Raw genomic sequence first — 16,672 nt, forward strand, 5'->3', positions numbered from 1 at the left:
TATTTCTGTCATCTATTGGAGACCTTCAACCTCAACCTCAAGTAAGCTTTGATCATTTGCCACTGAACTTTTGTATCTGTCATCACCTCCTTTTCATTCTCAATAACTTCAGTGGCCTTTTAAAGCCTTCTTGTCCTCAAACATCCAACATTACTGCTTTGTCCCTCATTTTCTCAGATAACTTGCAGTATTTCACATGGGAAGAGTAGTCTCTTCAGATGAGAACTCACCCAAATTCCCCCTGTCAAACTTCAGTACTTACCTCTACCCCAACATGGAACGATGTCCTGTACCTTCTCCTGTTGAGAATCATCCTTTCACCTGGACATTAGATTTTTCCTCCTTCCACCTTTCCAAGGAGTGGCAATATCAACTGTCCCATCTTTAATTCCTCCTTTTTAGTTCTTTCCTATGTGTACTTAAACATGCTTAATCTGTTTTCAAGCCTTATTTCCTTGTTAAAGGGGAAAATTCTTTGTCCTTAATCCCACTCCTCTATCCCTTTTTCTCTTCCCTTTTTTAGCCAAGCCTCTTTAGTCTTTACCTCTTATACATTTTCATATTTCGGTCATTCCTCAGTTTACTTCAGGCAGTACAACATCACTGAAGCCACTTTTTAGCCAGAGACATTAGTGACCTTCTGATGGCTAAACCCAAAAAATGCTTCTCAGGTCTCTTCCTTCTTGATCTCTGCAAAAGTTGACGTGGTTAGTCACTCTTTCCTGAAATACTCTCTCCCATTGGATCTGTTAAGACATTCTCTTCTTGTATTCCTTCTACCCCTCTGCTTTTGTTTTTTAAGACTCATTTGCCTCTATTTAAAATACTGGTATCCTCTTCCCTCTTTTAGTGCTACATACTCTCCCTGGGAGGTCTCAGTTCCTGCCATAACTAGAATGACGGGGGCAGGGGAGGAGGAGTAATTTTATGAAAGTAATCAGTAATCTCTAGTCATTGCTACATACATAGGATCTACAGAGAAACACACAGATCATATTCAACTCCCTGTTCAATATTTTCTCTGGAATTTCTTACAGGCACCTCAAAATTAATGTGTCTTAGAGCTGATCTTCCCTTATCTCCAAATCCTACCCTATTCCTCTAAATCTGTCTCTCTTCCTGTGATTCAGTCTACTGAGTGACACATGCCAGACACCTGCATAAGATACTTGTCTGTCACACTGCTCACATCCAGTAATCTTTAAATCCCAAGGTTTTTAATTTTTTAAATATTTTAAAATTCTTTCTACTTCTCTATATTCTTACTGCTGTGACCCTAATCCACAAATCTCACTGAAATTATAACAGCTTCTTACATTGCTTCCAGTGTTTTCTTACTTCAGTTCATTTTCATACTATAAGTAGAACGAACTTTCTGATATAAAATCTAATCATGATACATACATAAGACCTTTCTGTGCTGTTTGTCGATCTTAACATAAGGTCCATGCTCTGTAGCCTGGACTACAAGGCCTTTAATGACCTACCACTGATGATTCACTTCAGCTTATCTCTTCTCATGTTTTCACCTCTTTCCTCAAGCCTTCTGTCCATCACTGAGTTACCCTAACCCCCAACTCCCATCCCCTGCAGCAACCCTCAGTTTGTTTCCTATGATTAAAAGTCTCTTATGGTTTGTCTCCCTCTCTGGTTTCATCTTATTTCATTTTTTCCTCTTCTTAAATTCCACATATCAGTGAGATCATATGATGATTGTCTTTCTCATCCTAACTCTTTTTTTTTTTTTAAAGATTATTTATTTATTTATTTGAGAGAGAGAGATAGTGAGAGAGAGCACGAGCGAGGAGAAGGTCAGAGAGCGAAGCAGACTTCCCATGGAGCTGGGAGCCCGATGTGGGACTCGATCCCGGGACTCCAGGATCACGCCCTGAGCCGAAGGCAGTCGTCCAACCAACTGAGCCACCCAGGCGTCCCCTCATCCTAACTCTTAATCATCCCTTAGGTATCCACTTAGATTCCCTTCCAGAAAGACTTCTTTAATTGTTGCTTTCCTTACCCTCACTGCCAATCAGTATTCCTCTGTATACTTCTGTAGTATTCCTTATTTACTTTATATCATGGCCCTTACTACACTTATTGAAAATACCTGATCGTGTATCTTATTCAGTAGACTGTAAGCTCTGTGACCCTGGGAACCATGGAAGGGCGCAATGAATACATGCTTGAAGGAAGGAATGAATGCTGTGAAAGCCTGGCTAAACAAAGTTACTTTAGGGGCGCCTGGGTGGCTCAGTGGGTTAAAGCCTCTGCCTTCGGCTCAGGTCATGATCCCAGGGTCCTGGGATCGAGCCCCACATCGGGCTCTCTGCTCAGCGGGGAACCTGCTTCCCCCTCTCTCTCTGCCTCTCTGCCTACTTGTGATCTCTGTCTGTCAAATAAATAAATAAAATCTTTTTTTAAAAAAAGTTACTTATAGTGATGGTAGTCATGGAGTATTTTGAGCAATGAAGAGATATTATGAAGGATGCACATCAGGAATAAAGTAAAAATTTGAAGTGATGGAACTACTCATTACTCTCATCGAAACATGAGATGATGTTACTATTAAACCACAAATTTACTATCATATTTTGATATAACAATGCTACCTAACTTTTCTACTTCTGCATTTCATTATATATGTTGGATTCTAAATGTCTCACTAGCCATGCTTAGATTGCTCTGATACAGCATTTCCTTACATATTTCCTCTTTTAATAGATCTGTCTCAAGAATGTTGATTTCTACCTCTGTGATTTTTTTTTTTGAGATTTATTTATTTGAGCGGGGGAGGGGCAAAGAGAGAGGGGTAAGGAGAGAAACAGATTCCCTATTGATTGCCCAGCCTGCTGTGGGGATCCATCCCAACATGCTGAAATCATAATCCAAGCCAAAATAAAGAGTTGCAGGTTTTACTGACTTTGCCACCCAGGTGCCCCTCTACATCTGTGCTTTCTAAATATGTGGAAGATAAAGCAGTGACAGGAGGTAGGATGATTCCTAGATGTTTGGCCCGAGAAGGTTTGGAGTTAGTACCATTAGGTGAAGTCAGAAAAGGAAGAGAAAGAGCAAGTATTGAGGTGAAGCATGAATTCAGTTTAAACATAGTGAATTTTAAGAGTATTAAATTTAGGCTAGAGAAAAATATTTGGAGTTTCTCAACATTATTTCACTAGTATTTTATTCAGTGGATGTTTTGGTTAAAGTCATTTGTAGGCCTGTATTAGAATGTCCAGGTTTATAGACCCTGGAAGATCCAAGATGGAACTCTAGGGGGTCTGTTAATTCCCTGAAATTATATGTAAATTTGTGTATGACTGTGTACATTTTCCAAATAACATATAACTTGCATCAGATTCTCAGTGGTCTGAGATGCCAGGAAAGACCAAGAACAACTAGAGTAAAAAGAAAAACAAGTCAAAATCTAAAGCGAAAGCACATCAGTCTTTAAGGGATAGACAAAGGAAAATAATCCCATGAAAGATAGCCTCTGGAATCAGCCTGCCTAGGTTCAAATCACGGCTCTGCTATTTACTAGATGTGTCACGTTAGGCAAGCTGCTTGCTTTCCCTGTGCCTTGCTTCTTTACCTGTAAAATAGGGATTAATAACATTTGTCTTACAACTTACTATGAGGATTAAATGAACTAATGCATGATAAGTGCATTGCATGTTTAGCATATATAGTGGTCAAGATTGGCTATTTATTATTTTAAACAAGATGTTGAGTACCTCAGAATTGATGACTATAGCCCACAGTGAGGAAAAGAAGGCAAAGGGGCAAAGGTTTAAGTTCCCCCTTTCCTGCAGTTGGGATCTCCTTGCAGGCCTAAAGACCTACCACAATTACTTCCTTATAACTCCATCACTATCACCACTATTACCAAACGTCATCAGCAAGGACTGGAGAGAGCAGAAGTGCAACATTCAAGTTCAAAAATGATCCCTCATTCAGGCAAGTAAGGGGATACAATTCCCAAGGATATCAGACACAGACATTGAAGATGTTTGCAAAAAGCAGAGACTGGCATCTATGTTTCCCAGCCAACTTGCTAAACTTCTGAACCCTTAAGGCCTCAGTGAGTAGTACATGGGTGAGAGAGTCCTTGGGGGAAGCCTGCCTTAAATCTCCTATAGTTTGTCAGCATTCTTGACAACACCATTTTGTGTCTGGTGTAGAAAAGGGAGAGAGGCCCTCTGGGATAGATTGTATAAACAGTCGAAATAGTGATAGCAGTAACTAATATTTCCAGCACAGAAGTTTAATATGAATTACTGACCAGCCCCTCCAAAACCTAGATTCCACCTTGGAAGTGTTTTTCAATGACAGATGTGGCCGCAATGAAACTGAACACCACCTACAAAACCACACTCACCACCTACATGGAAACCACCATAACTTCATAGGTTGCAAAGCAGCAGGTTTAAATATTAAATAGACCAGATCATAGTGAGGCTAGGGACATCTCTCCCTAACCAGACAGCCAATTATGTAAGTTGATCACTGCCACTTTTGTCCCCCTGCTCTCCCAACAATAGAACTAGGACTTGGAAAGAAGACTTAGAGGAAGAGGTATTTTATTTTATTTTTAAAGATTTTATTTATTTATTTGACAGAGAGAGATCACAAGTAGGCAGAAAGTCAGGCAGAGAGAGAGAGAGGAGAAAGCAGGCTCCCTGCTGAGTAGAGAGCCTGATGCGGGACTGAATCCCAGGACCCTGAGATGATGATGACCTGAGCCGAAGGCAGCGGCTTAACGCACTGAGCCACCCAGGCACCCAAGGAAGAGGTATTTTAGAACCTTCCTTTCTTTTAGAACCCCTCTAAGACTTTCAAGCCCCAAGTCTTAGTCTGCGCTAAAGGGTGTGGAAGAGCTTTTTACAGAATGTTCAAGTTTTAAACTTAACTGTTCCAAGTTTTAATAACTGAAACTGGTGAAAAAAATAATTGAATTATCTCTAGATGTCAAGAGATGAAAAAAGGAAGATTTGACATAGCATAGGGAAAGTAGTAACTGGAAAAATAAATAGAACCATTTCATATTATAGTTTCAACAGAATTAAGAGCTCTATAAAAACTGTTTGCATATATAAAGAATGTCTGAAGTAACAGGGTAATTGGGCACAAAGAGTGTCTTAAAAAGAGGGAATACATGTAAAGGGGAAGAGTCTAGTTCCGAGAAGAAACTTGTCCATGGTAATAGCTGCAGTAGACAAAATAAGATAAAGATTTTAAAGTTTCCAAGAAAATAGACAATTAGAAAGTCGTTAGTGACTCTGATAGCATTCTCAGCACAATGAAAGGGGCAGCTCCTTTGTACTTTGATATTAAGGAAAAATTGATATTCCTGTTGTAGGCTTCATTCTACCTCTTGTGTGATTCCATTTATATATGACAGCCCATCAAATATTTGAAGACAACTCTTGCATCCCTTGGGTCTCTTTTTCTTCAAACTAAATATCCCATTTCTTATGCTTTTAAGTCCTTTACCATCCCGGTCATTTCATTCTGAATATACTTTAGTTTCTGTAAGTCCTCAAATGAAATATACTATTGTCAGTTTGGTCCACTACTGTAGAATAGACTAGGACAACCATCTCTCTCAAGCTAAGAATTAGACTGTTGAGGCCAGAACTGTATTTGCTTTTTGGCAGTTCTGTCACATCGTTTATCATTTTTGCTTTCTCAGTGTTACAGGGATTCACTAAATAGATTAATTAAATGCCTAGTGTACAACTTCAAAATTTCTTTCACAAAAATGGTGATTTTCAGCTTGAAGAGCTTAGGTTTTCAACTAATCCCTAAATAGGCGATCTTCTTCCGTGAGTTTTGCCTGCCTCATAGGAGTCTTCAAAAAAATCGGGTCAGTAACTATTTAAGAGTGTGTACACGTGTGTGTGTGTGTGTGTGCGTGCGTGCGCGCACGCGCGTGTGTATGCACACTATGGTGTGTTTTCAGCAAAACTACAGTAGATCTGGCTGATTTATAAGACAAAATAGATTTTCAGTTTTTTTTCCTTAATTATACAAATACTTACTAGATGTATAGTATGAATCTACTACAGCAATATAGCAATAAGATGAATTCTCTGCCATGAGGATCTTTTTGCTTGATGGAGACATCTTAATATGTCCATTAAATGCTGATGCAGGAGTTAACAAGATGCTCCAGGGCACTGTGGTCATCTCACCCAGTCTTTAGGAAAGCTTCTCCAAAGATGAGTTTACCTATTTTTGGTCTGGGAGGATTTCAGGGAATTAGCTAGCCAAAAAGGTGAAATATTTTATGCAAAGGTCCAGACTTAAGATGTAACATGGCTACTGGAGATAGTAATTTAAGCTATGAGTCTAGATAAGGTCACTTGGGATTGTATATAGATAAGAAAAGAGTTACAGGTCTCACTCATTTAAAATGTAGGTAGAAAAAGAGAAATTCTGCTGTCTAGTTTATTGTCACTCTTCATTAATGATAATTAATTTCCTTTTTAAAAGGATTGATTGATTGATTAGAGAGGGAGAGAGACTCTCAGGCAGGCTCCATGCTGAGCACAGAGCCGACACGGGGCTCCTCTCATGACCCTGAGATCACAACCTGAGCTGAAACGAAGAGTTGGATGCTCAACCAGCTGCACCACCCAGACCCAGGTGCCCCCACTCAGTATTTTTTTATTATTTGTAGGTGTCTCTCTTTGGTTTATGAAGTACCTTATCTAAGTTCATTCCCTTACTGAATAATGCAATACTCTCCTTAATTTTATAAATAATTATTTTTATTTTTATTTTTATTTTATTTTATTTTTTAAAGATTTTATTTATTTATTTGACAGAGAGAAATTACAAGTAGAGAGGCAGGCAGAGAGAGAGAGAGGGAAGCAGGCTCCCTGCTGAGCAGAGAGCCCCATGCGGGACTTGATCCCAGGACTCTGAGATCATGACCTGAGCCGAAGGCAGAGGCTTTAACCCACTGAGCCACCCAGGCACCCCGACTTCAACTTTCTTTATTACAAGATTCTGCTCATTGGGAAATGCATGCCTTCAGAGGAGCATCAGATTTGTAAATCTCAAAGATTGAGTTGTCTTTCAACTTAAACTGTTCTCTCTTACCTACTTACTGTTTTTTCTCTCATTCATGCATTGGTAGCTTAGTGGTCAACTACAGATTTGGGCACATTTGGTGAATTTTGCAGAGCACTCTTAATTCAAGGATTTTTCTCCTAAAGTTTCAGCTATTTTGACAATACTGAACTCTACATTCTGCCACCGTAAGCTGGAAAGGATATGACCTAGAGCTGACAGAGCTAAGGGAGCTTAAGAACCCCATTTTTGGCAAAAAAAAAAAAAAAAAAAAAAAAAGCACCAGAAACTTGAAGTTTTTACATGTCATGATCACAGTCTTTCAAAAGGAAACTGCTGTGGTTGATGTCTTCTCTTAATTGCTTTGCAGTGCCTTTAAATATTTATTTTTTAATGGTATTTTATTCAGGTTTTATACTTAAAGCTGCAACGGGCTTTGTGCACAGTGCTAACATTACCACAAGTCCAAACTTTCTTAGGAATATTTTTTAACAGTGTGGTTTTTACAGATATTAACAATGCCTGACATAGGAATTCAATTAATATTTGTTGAATAAATTAATAAAGGCTTCTCTTTTTTTGAATAATTCAGTAAATATACCATTGTCTCTTTATGTCTCAAAGTATTAAAGGAAAGAAAGGTGATATAAAAGTGTAGGCATGTAGCTTATCAATAATATTAGAAAACAAAGATATACTTGAGTTTATATTATATCACGAAATTTCAAAAATATTAGCACATTTTGTCAAAGAAACCTGGTGTATGATTTTTTTTCACAAAAAAATCATAAAGAAGGGAGGGTGAAGGAATAATAAAAGGTCAAAGAACTGTTTATTCGAAAAACATTTAGTACAAATTTAAGAACTCTCAGATTAGTCTTCAGTTTTAAATTGCTACTGAATTTAAAACCTAAAACACAAATGTAGAAGTAATACTATTTTTACAAATTATATAAATACTAATCTTCAGGCTACATGCACTTAAGTGCTTAATTATTATGACATGTAAGAAATGAAGTGTGAGTTTACAAACTGGTTGGTAGGTAAGAATAGGTATTTTAGAGATGCAATGCCTGAAAAAAATCTTAGGAAACAGAAAAAGAAAGTCTTCTTTTTTTTTTTTTTCTATAATCATATGTAACCCTCTACATTTTGTGGATCTCAGAGATGGAGTAGAGGATGGAGAATAATTTTGAAATCAAACTATATTAGAAGTACTCACTTCCCATGGACTATCCAGATAGGTCTCTTAGCCTATCTATCTGTACTTTTTAGGAAGACAATTATTACCCCCATTTTATATACTTTATATACTTGTTTTAAGGAGGAAATTGTTAAAACATCTGAGTGTGCTTGGCATATGGTAGGATACTGACTATAATTTTTTTCTTTTTTTACAGAAGAGGATAAATATAATACTTACTCTTCTTTGCTCTTCAAATTTTTCCTGGCAGAAGGAATCATCAATGGGCATACTTTGTTGGTTGCATCTGCAAAAGAAGACCCTGCTGATATTTTACAGGTATAGAATATACAAATGCAAAAATATTGCATTTTGAACATTTCACAAAAAAATATTACTTATATGTATATATAAACAAGATATATGTAAACAAAATATATACATAAAATTTTATGAAAATTTTAGGTAAACAAGGTATTCGTTTATCTAAAAACCATATTTAAATTCATTAATGTGACCATACATGTATTTTTTTTTTCTCTTAAAGAAAAGTATCAAATTTATTTAAAGATGTAGTTTCACTTTTTAAATTAGTGTTCTTGGGCAATTTTTTTAACTTTAAGTTGATACTCGCATTGGGAACAATATTAATAAGCTACTAAAAACTGACAATAAATAAAGTTATTACTATAGTCATAAGAAGATAACTCTGTAAAAAGTAAAGGAAAACAACAGCATATTATCTGATATTATATTACCAGTATCTTAAAGACATAAATTAGAAGAAAGCTACAGAAATTAGAAGTACTCATTTATTAATCTCATTTTGCTTTGAGACTACCAGAAATTGCTCTTTTCCAAGTAACAAGCAATAATAATAAAATATGTGACTGATATACTCTATCTTTTTAAAGCCAAAACACACATTACATCTCAGAGAGGACAATCTTCAGTTTTAAAATTCTTAATTTCTTTGTCCAGAACAGGAACACAACTTAAGCCGTTATTTGAATAGAAGATAGAATCTAAAGTTATTTTCTCCCTTAGGATGTTTTCATTTCAGTGCATGGTCTGCAAAATAACAAACAACTAATTCATTTATGAAGAATTTGTAGCATAGTAAGTATTAATATACCATAGCTTTCAGCAGACACCAACAAATTCCTATACCCACTATAAAAAAGTTATATAATGCTGAGGTAAAACTAACACAATTCTTTCATATGGGTCAGATTTTGCTTATTAAGTAATACGGTCATAAAATCCAAAGGAGAAATCTTTGTATAATATTCCAAATGATTTTCTTCTGGTTATAGAGCCTGTTTTCCTTTGTTCTTATTTTTGGTGTTTGGCTTTTGAAATATTTTCTTGATGTTTTCATTTCTTCTTTTGTTTCTTTTCCCTGGTCTTAATTATTCTGATCAATTTCTGGACAATACTATGCTTGTTAAGAACAATAAAGGCCAAGATTATCATCTAAAGAAGCTGTACAAGCTCTTCACGACACATTCCACTATAGTATGGAGACTAAGATTTTATATCAAACATCTTTATAGCCATGTAGGCAATTTTTCCCAGGCCAGAAGCAGGATAACTCTTGACCTTTGAACAACATGGGGGGTTAGAGACACTGATCCCCTGCACAGTTAAAAATCCACATATAACTTATGGGGCGCCTGGGTGGCTCAGTGGGTTAAAGCCTCTGCCTTCGGCTCAGGTCATGATCCCAGGGTCCTGGGATCGAGCCCCACATCGGGCTCTCGGCTCGGTGGGGAGCCTGCTTCTTCCTCTCTCTCTGCCTGCTTCTCTGCCTACTTGTGATCTCTGTCTGTCAAATAAATAAATAAAATCTTAAAAAAATAAAATCTACATATAACTTTTGACTCCCCCAAAATAGTATTTCCATCTAATACTGAACGAAAGCCTTACTAACAAGATAAACGGTCTATTAATACATATTTTGTATGTTATATGTATTATATACTGTATTCCTACAATAAAGTGAATTAGAGAAAGGACAATGTTGTTTAGAAAATCGTAAGAGAAAATACATTTACAGTACTATATTTATCATAAAATATTCACATATAAGTAGATCTGTGTAGTTCAAACTTGTGTGGTTAAAGAATCAACTGTATATTCTTTTCAAAATAAAGTGTTTTATTCTTCCTTCTCGTCTCCTGCAACCTAGGCAACTGATGTTAAAATCTAATCAATATACCAACACATTTTGCTTTAGAGAATTACACTTTTTTATTTGAAAACTAATCCCTAACACCTTTCCTAGGTACCTTGAATTTGTACAAGTTAATATTAAAAATCTGAAGGTACTTTACTTGTCCTCCGTTGAATTATGCGAAGGAGTGAAGTTAAAAATTAGGATTTCTTAAAACATCTAGTTATTTATGTAAGTAGTTAGGTTCTGCAAACATTTATTCATGGAACAATTTTATGATACTGTAAAAACTATATAAAATTAGAGTAAAAAAAGTAGACTTTTAAAAAGTTGCACTTTTGACCAAGATATGTTAATGAGGATCAGATTTCTCTTTATCCCTGAACCAACTATAAAACAGGGCAAAATATATTAAACAACAGTTTTCAAGACATCAGGCATCAAATAATAAAGGACAGTGGTGCCAGAGAGATCCAGAATATACAAAGGGAGTTCTGTAACTTCGCTGGCATTATACAGTTTCTAGGCTGTAGTGCGGTAAAAAGGAGCCCAGGTTAAAACAGCATTAGGAGACTCATCTAGGAATGTGTCATATGATATATTGTCTTCATCTGGAGCTTAAGTATAGCTTAAGGAAATATGTATAGGTGCCAAGTTGACAAGGGGTGGACTTGTGATAGTTAATTTTATGTGTCCACTTGAATGGGCCACAAGGTTCCCAGATATTTGATCAAACATTATCCTAAGTACTCTTATGAGGGTGTTTCTGGATGAGATTGATATTTAAATTGGTAGGGGCGCCTGAGTAGCTTAGCGATTAAGCATCTGCTTTCCGCTCAGGTCATGATCCCAGGGTCCTGGGATTAAGCCCCACATCAGGCTCCCTGCTCAGCAGGGAGTCTGCTGCTTCCTCTCCCTGTGTCCCTCTCCCCTGCTCATGCTCTCTCTCTTAAATAAATAAACAAAATTTTTTAAAAATACTTAATTTAAATTGGTAAATGAAGTAAAGCAGATTGCCATCCCTAATGTGAGTGGGCCTCATCAAATCAGTAGAAGGTACAAATAGAACTAAAAGACTAATAACCCTCCCTCAGCTAAGAACGAATTCCTTCTGACTGACTGCCTTCAAATCTGAACATCAGCTTTTTCCTGCCTTTGATTCAGACTAAAAAAATCCGTTCTTCCTGATTCTTAAGCCTGCCAACATTTGGATGTGAACTACACCATCAGATTTCCTGGGTCTTTAGCTTGCTGACTCATCCTGCAGACCTGGGGACTTGTCAGCTTCCCTAATACTATTAGCCAATCCCTTTTTTAAAAATAATAATAATAATAATAAATCTTTTTGTATTAAACTACAATTACATATATAATATGTACATACAGTTATTTATATATACAATTTTGTATAAAACAAAGCAATATATATACACATATGTATATACACATATCCTACTGGAACTGTTTCTCTGGAGAACTCTGACTGATACAGTCTTATTAAAAATACAAAGATAACATTTAAAACCTACATGAAGAATTTCACATTTATTATTAACCTGAATTGAATGATTATCACCTCATATTCTGTATCTTGGCCAGTTGTACAGATAGTAAAGTACAGTGATCTTTCCACCTTTTTGCTTTTACACTTATAAAAAAAAAATTTAAATTATATATCTGTTTGTACACAAAGTTATGTAAAAATTGCAATTATGAGATTATTTAGTTGTAAAAGATGTTATTGTAAATATTGTTCAAAATGTACATGTGCATGAATGTGCATGGGGGGAGAGGAGAGTGAGAGAGAATCTCAAACAGACTTCCTGCTGAGTACGGGGCTCAACCACAGGACCCTGAGATCATGACCTGAGCTGAAATCAAGAGTCAGCTGTTCAACTGACTGAGCCACCCAGGCACCCCTATAAATACTGTATTTTTAGTTAAATACTTTTAAATCAGCCTTCTAAGTGGATCCAACTGAATCTAAATAACATCACAATTTGATGTCAGTACCGTTATTTCTAGAAATATATGTACATAAGCGAGCTCTTTTTTAACATCTGGAAATTTTACATCAATCATCTTTGCCTTGAATCATATTTTCTATTCCAGTTCTCACAGAGTTTTATCTGAATGCAGTGTTTCATGTTCAAAATATTTATCAACAACCTTATGATAGTTTTTCTATAACAAAAATTCATATTTAAATTTAAGTACATTTTAAACTTGTCTGAAAAGACATAACATGGTAAACACATTTCTTTTCCAATTTAGTAATCTTTACAGTTAGTGTTATATGCAGTATGTGAATGGACATAAAAATTTTCACATTTGCTTTATTAAGATACACCAGTCAAATGGGACAGAATTTAACATCAGTTCTATTTAAATTTTTTATTTTTTCAGTTGTGTGTTGTTCGCAATTAAGTAAAAGGGAAAGAAAGAGATATGTTACTGTAATGAATTTTTTATTTTTTCTGAGTAATAGACATATAAACGATCATAATGGTCCTTATCTTTTATTTGTTGGAAGTTTTTGATTACTGACTCAATTTCTCTGCTGGTTATTGTTCTGTTCAAGTTTTGTTTCAGTTTTGGTAGTTTGTATGTGTCTAGGAATTTATCCATTTCTTTCAGTTTGTCTAATTTGTTGGTATATGGTTTTTCATAATAATCTCTTATAATTAATTGTATTTTGTGATATTGGTTGTTATTTCTCCTCTCTCACTTGTGTTTTTATTTATTTGGGTCCATTTTCTTTTCTTTTTGATAGGTCTTGCTAGAGGTTTACCAATTTTTTTTTTAATTTTTCAAATTAGCAGCTCCTGTTTTTCCTAATCTGTTTGGATTTTTTTTTTCATTTCTATATCATTTATTTCTGCTCAGGTCTTTATTATTTCCTTCCTTCTGTTGGCTTTTGGCCTCATTTCTTGTTTTGTTTTGTTTTTAACTCTTTTAGGTGTAAGGTTAGATTGTTTATTTAAGATTTTTCTTCTTGAGGTAGGTTTGTGTTGCTACATACTTCCCTCTTAGGACTGCTGTGGCTGTCTTGTAGGGGTTTTGGATCATTGCGTTTTCACTTTCATTTGTTTCCATATATTTTTTAATTTCTTCTTTGATTTCCTGGTTGACACATTCATTGTTTAGTAGCACATTGTTTAACCTTCATGTGTTTGTGATCTTGCTAGTTTTTTCTTTTCTTGTGGTTGACTTCTAGTTTTAGAGCATTTTGGTCAGAAAAGGTGCATGATATGATTTCAGTATTTTTTTGTTTGTTGAGGCCTGATTTATGATCTAATATGTGATCTATTCTGGAGAATGTCTTATGTGCACTTGAAAAGAATGTATATGTGATGTTTTAGGATGGGATGTTCTGAATGTATCTATTAAGTCCTTCTGGTCCAGTATGTCTTTTGAAGCAGCTTAGGTGGTTTTATGAAGAATGTTTTCTAATGTCATCCAATCAGTTTTACCCAATCTTGTGTACTGAATATATTATCAAAGACATTAAAATGCGTCCACAAAAACCTAATGATCTTAAGCATATTTTCATTCTTGTATTTATAAGGAGTAGCCCAGAACAGTTTTTTATTTTAGGTTTACTTTACTTATGTACTTGCATTTCATATAGTACTTCTCTGAAAATATATCTTTTTTTTTTTTTTTTTTTTTTTTTCCGAGAGAGAGAATGGGAGAGAGAGAGAGAAAGACGGCATGAGAGGGGGAAGGTGAGAGGGAGAAGCAGACTCCCCCTGGGACTCTGGGATCATGACCTGAGCCAAAGGCAGTTGCTTGGCCAACTGAACCACCCAGATGCCCCCATCTGTTTTTTTTTTAAGATTTTATTTATTTATTTGACAGAGAGAGAGCACAAGTACACAAGCAGGGGGAGTGACAGGCAGAGGGGGGAGGGAGAAGCAGGCTCTTTGCAGAGCGGGGGAAGCCTGATATGGGACTTGATCCCAGGACTCTGGGATCATGACCTGAGCCAAAGCCAGTGACTTAACCAACTGAGCCACCCAGGTGCCCATCCCTATCTAGTTTTTGAGTTAACAGAACTTTCACTCATCAGTAATATTTCTTAAATTAATGATTCTAAAAATTTCATATTTCTTTCATATTTATTTCCTTTTTATTTTGTAATACTAAAACAATTTAATTTTAAAAAATAATATTCCATTCTCATTGTTCTATTAAGAAAGCACAAAAAGTATTGTTTTTAACCTATAAACATTTAATGTGGTCCACTTAGTTTTCACAAGTTTAAAATAGACTGAATTCAAAAATTATGGCTGTAAAAATTATAATTATTTAAATTCTCATAATATCATTGGATAGACAAAGTTTTTAACATCCCTCTAAGGAAAATAAAATATTTTGTATAATTTAAAATGAGATTAAAATGAGATGTTAAGGACTAATATAGATAATAGTTTTTTCTGCATATTGTTCAGCCAAGATTTCAGTGTTCCCAACTCAATTAGAGTTATATTAGAGTCATTTGTATTTAACAGCCCAACAATGAATGACCAAAACCAAGGCATTAACAGTGTTTAGAGATACAACATGGGGGTCATGAGGGATGCTATAATTGTTTGTTTTTAATTTTATGATGTATGATTGGGGATTTCTGGAACCTATAACCAAGGCAAATATTGCTGGTACAAGAAGAGGGAAAAGACAATCTTATAGACCATAATTATCTTAAAACTGTGTATAACTAAAAGACAAGTAAAGGATAAAAAGCCCCATCAGCTGCCTAAGATATATTATATAACCACCCAGCAATTTATCCATCATCCTTTGAAAACATATTCATGCCTATTGTAGTCAAAGCTCCTTCAGGAAGTCAGCATTAAGATGTAACACTGAAAAATTACACCCCTTAGAAAATCCTATAGAACAATATACATGATGTTGTTAAAGCTTTTAAAAAGCTGGTAAGTATTTTTCAGTTAACTTTTTATCTAAAAGAATGTTCTTGATCATCTCAAATACAGTGATAAGTATTCTCTGAAAATTTTCCTTGCAATGTTTTCTAAAATAGTGAAAATTGTATTTTTATGTTAGAATATTTAAGCATTTATCAGTAGATAGGCTGATATTTTTAGAAATAAAAAATTATATACACAAACATCCACAATTTCCTTAGAACTTGAAAGTGCTCTGTTTTTCTTTTTCATAATTTTAAACAATGTATGTTAATATTTACAGAATTAAAGAAAGTAACCTGATTTTTAGAAGTAAATTTAAATGTTATTTCATAATATACTAAGGTGAGTTTTAAAAGTTAATTTGAATATTTTTAGAGATGACATACCACATAGGTAATATTCATGCAGGAAGAGATATCTAATATCTAATATCTAGAGCAAAGGGTTAATTCCTGACTTACAGCATTAACTTTTTGAGTTATTTGTTATATACATTACATATTATTGTCCAGCATCAAACACAGAACAAAGTGGGAGCTGAGGATGCTTTTAAGGAGTTTAAAAGTTTTACTTTTTAATATGTACCTAAAATAAGTACATGGTTATGATCAGGAATGTAACTTCCTTGATGTTTACTAAAGGCTTGCGGTATATATTTTTTAATATCAAACATACTAATAAGTTAATAGCTCAAATTTAAAATCAATTATGGTGAAACTACCCTTATTATAGAGAAAATCTTTCATAATTGAAAATTAATTACTTTATAATAACCCTTAAGTCACAGAATAAGTAACAATTTATTTAAAATAAACCATGTCATATGAGATGAATTAATATAGCAACAAGGTACTTAGGAATGAAGTACGGAAATTTAGATTAACATCTTCAGAATTCTCTTTTATGGACTTTATATAAGTAAAAAGAAAATATCTAATAATTTGGAAGCATTTTTTATGTATCCCAAAATATCAGTGTGTTACCCAAATAATGAACTCATTTAATAAGATCTTATTTATTCTATCTTGTATCTTTTGCTTTATTTGGTTTTTTTGGTGGGTTTTTGTTTTGTTTTGTTTTTGGTTATAACTGAGAGAAGATACATCAGGTGATTTAGAATTAGATGAAGTAGTATTTGCTAAATAGTATACGGCTTGAATTATTATTAGAAAGCTTTCCTTTCCTTTCCTTGGGTCAGTTTGGTGTCAAGATTGAGTCTGTATTTGCCATCCATTTTTACTAATTGATCATGAACAAGAATTAGAAGTCTGAATCCAATGAGTGGGGTTAGTTTGTTTGCTCTTA

At 34.8% G+C, this 16,672-nt stretch overlaps 1 protein-coding gene across 1 annotated transcript in view; it reads left to right on the forward strand.

Annotated features, from left to right (window-relative positions):
* ELP4 (elongator acetyltransferase complex subunit 4) overlaps nucleotides 1-16,672 on the forward strand; it is a 242,755-nt gene that overhangs the window by 16,369 nt on the left and 209,714 nt on the right. Inside the window, exon 3 of the mRNA XM_044259021.1 lies at nucleotides 8,475-8,596. Within this exon, the coding sequence (XP_044114956.1) occupies nucleotides 8,475-8,596 (122 nt within the window). The remainder of the gene's footprint in view (nucleotides 1-8,474; nucleotides 8,597-16,672) is intronic.

Source organism: Neovison vison, chromosome 7 (assembly GCF_020171115.1).
Source record: "Neovison vison isolate M4711 chromosome 7, ASM_NN_V1, whole genome shotgun sequence".
Taxonomy (NCBI): domain Eukaryota; kingdom Metazoa; phylum Chordata; class Mammalia; order Carnivora; family Mustelidae; genus Neogale; species Neogale vison.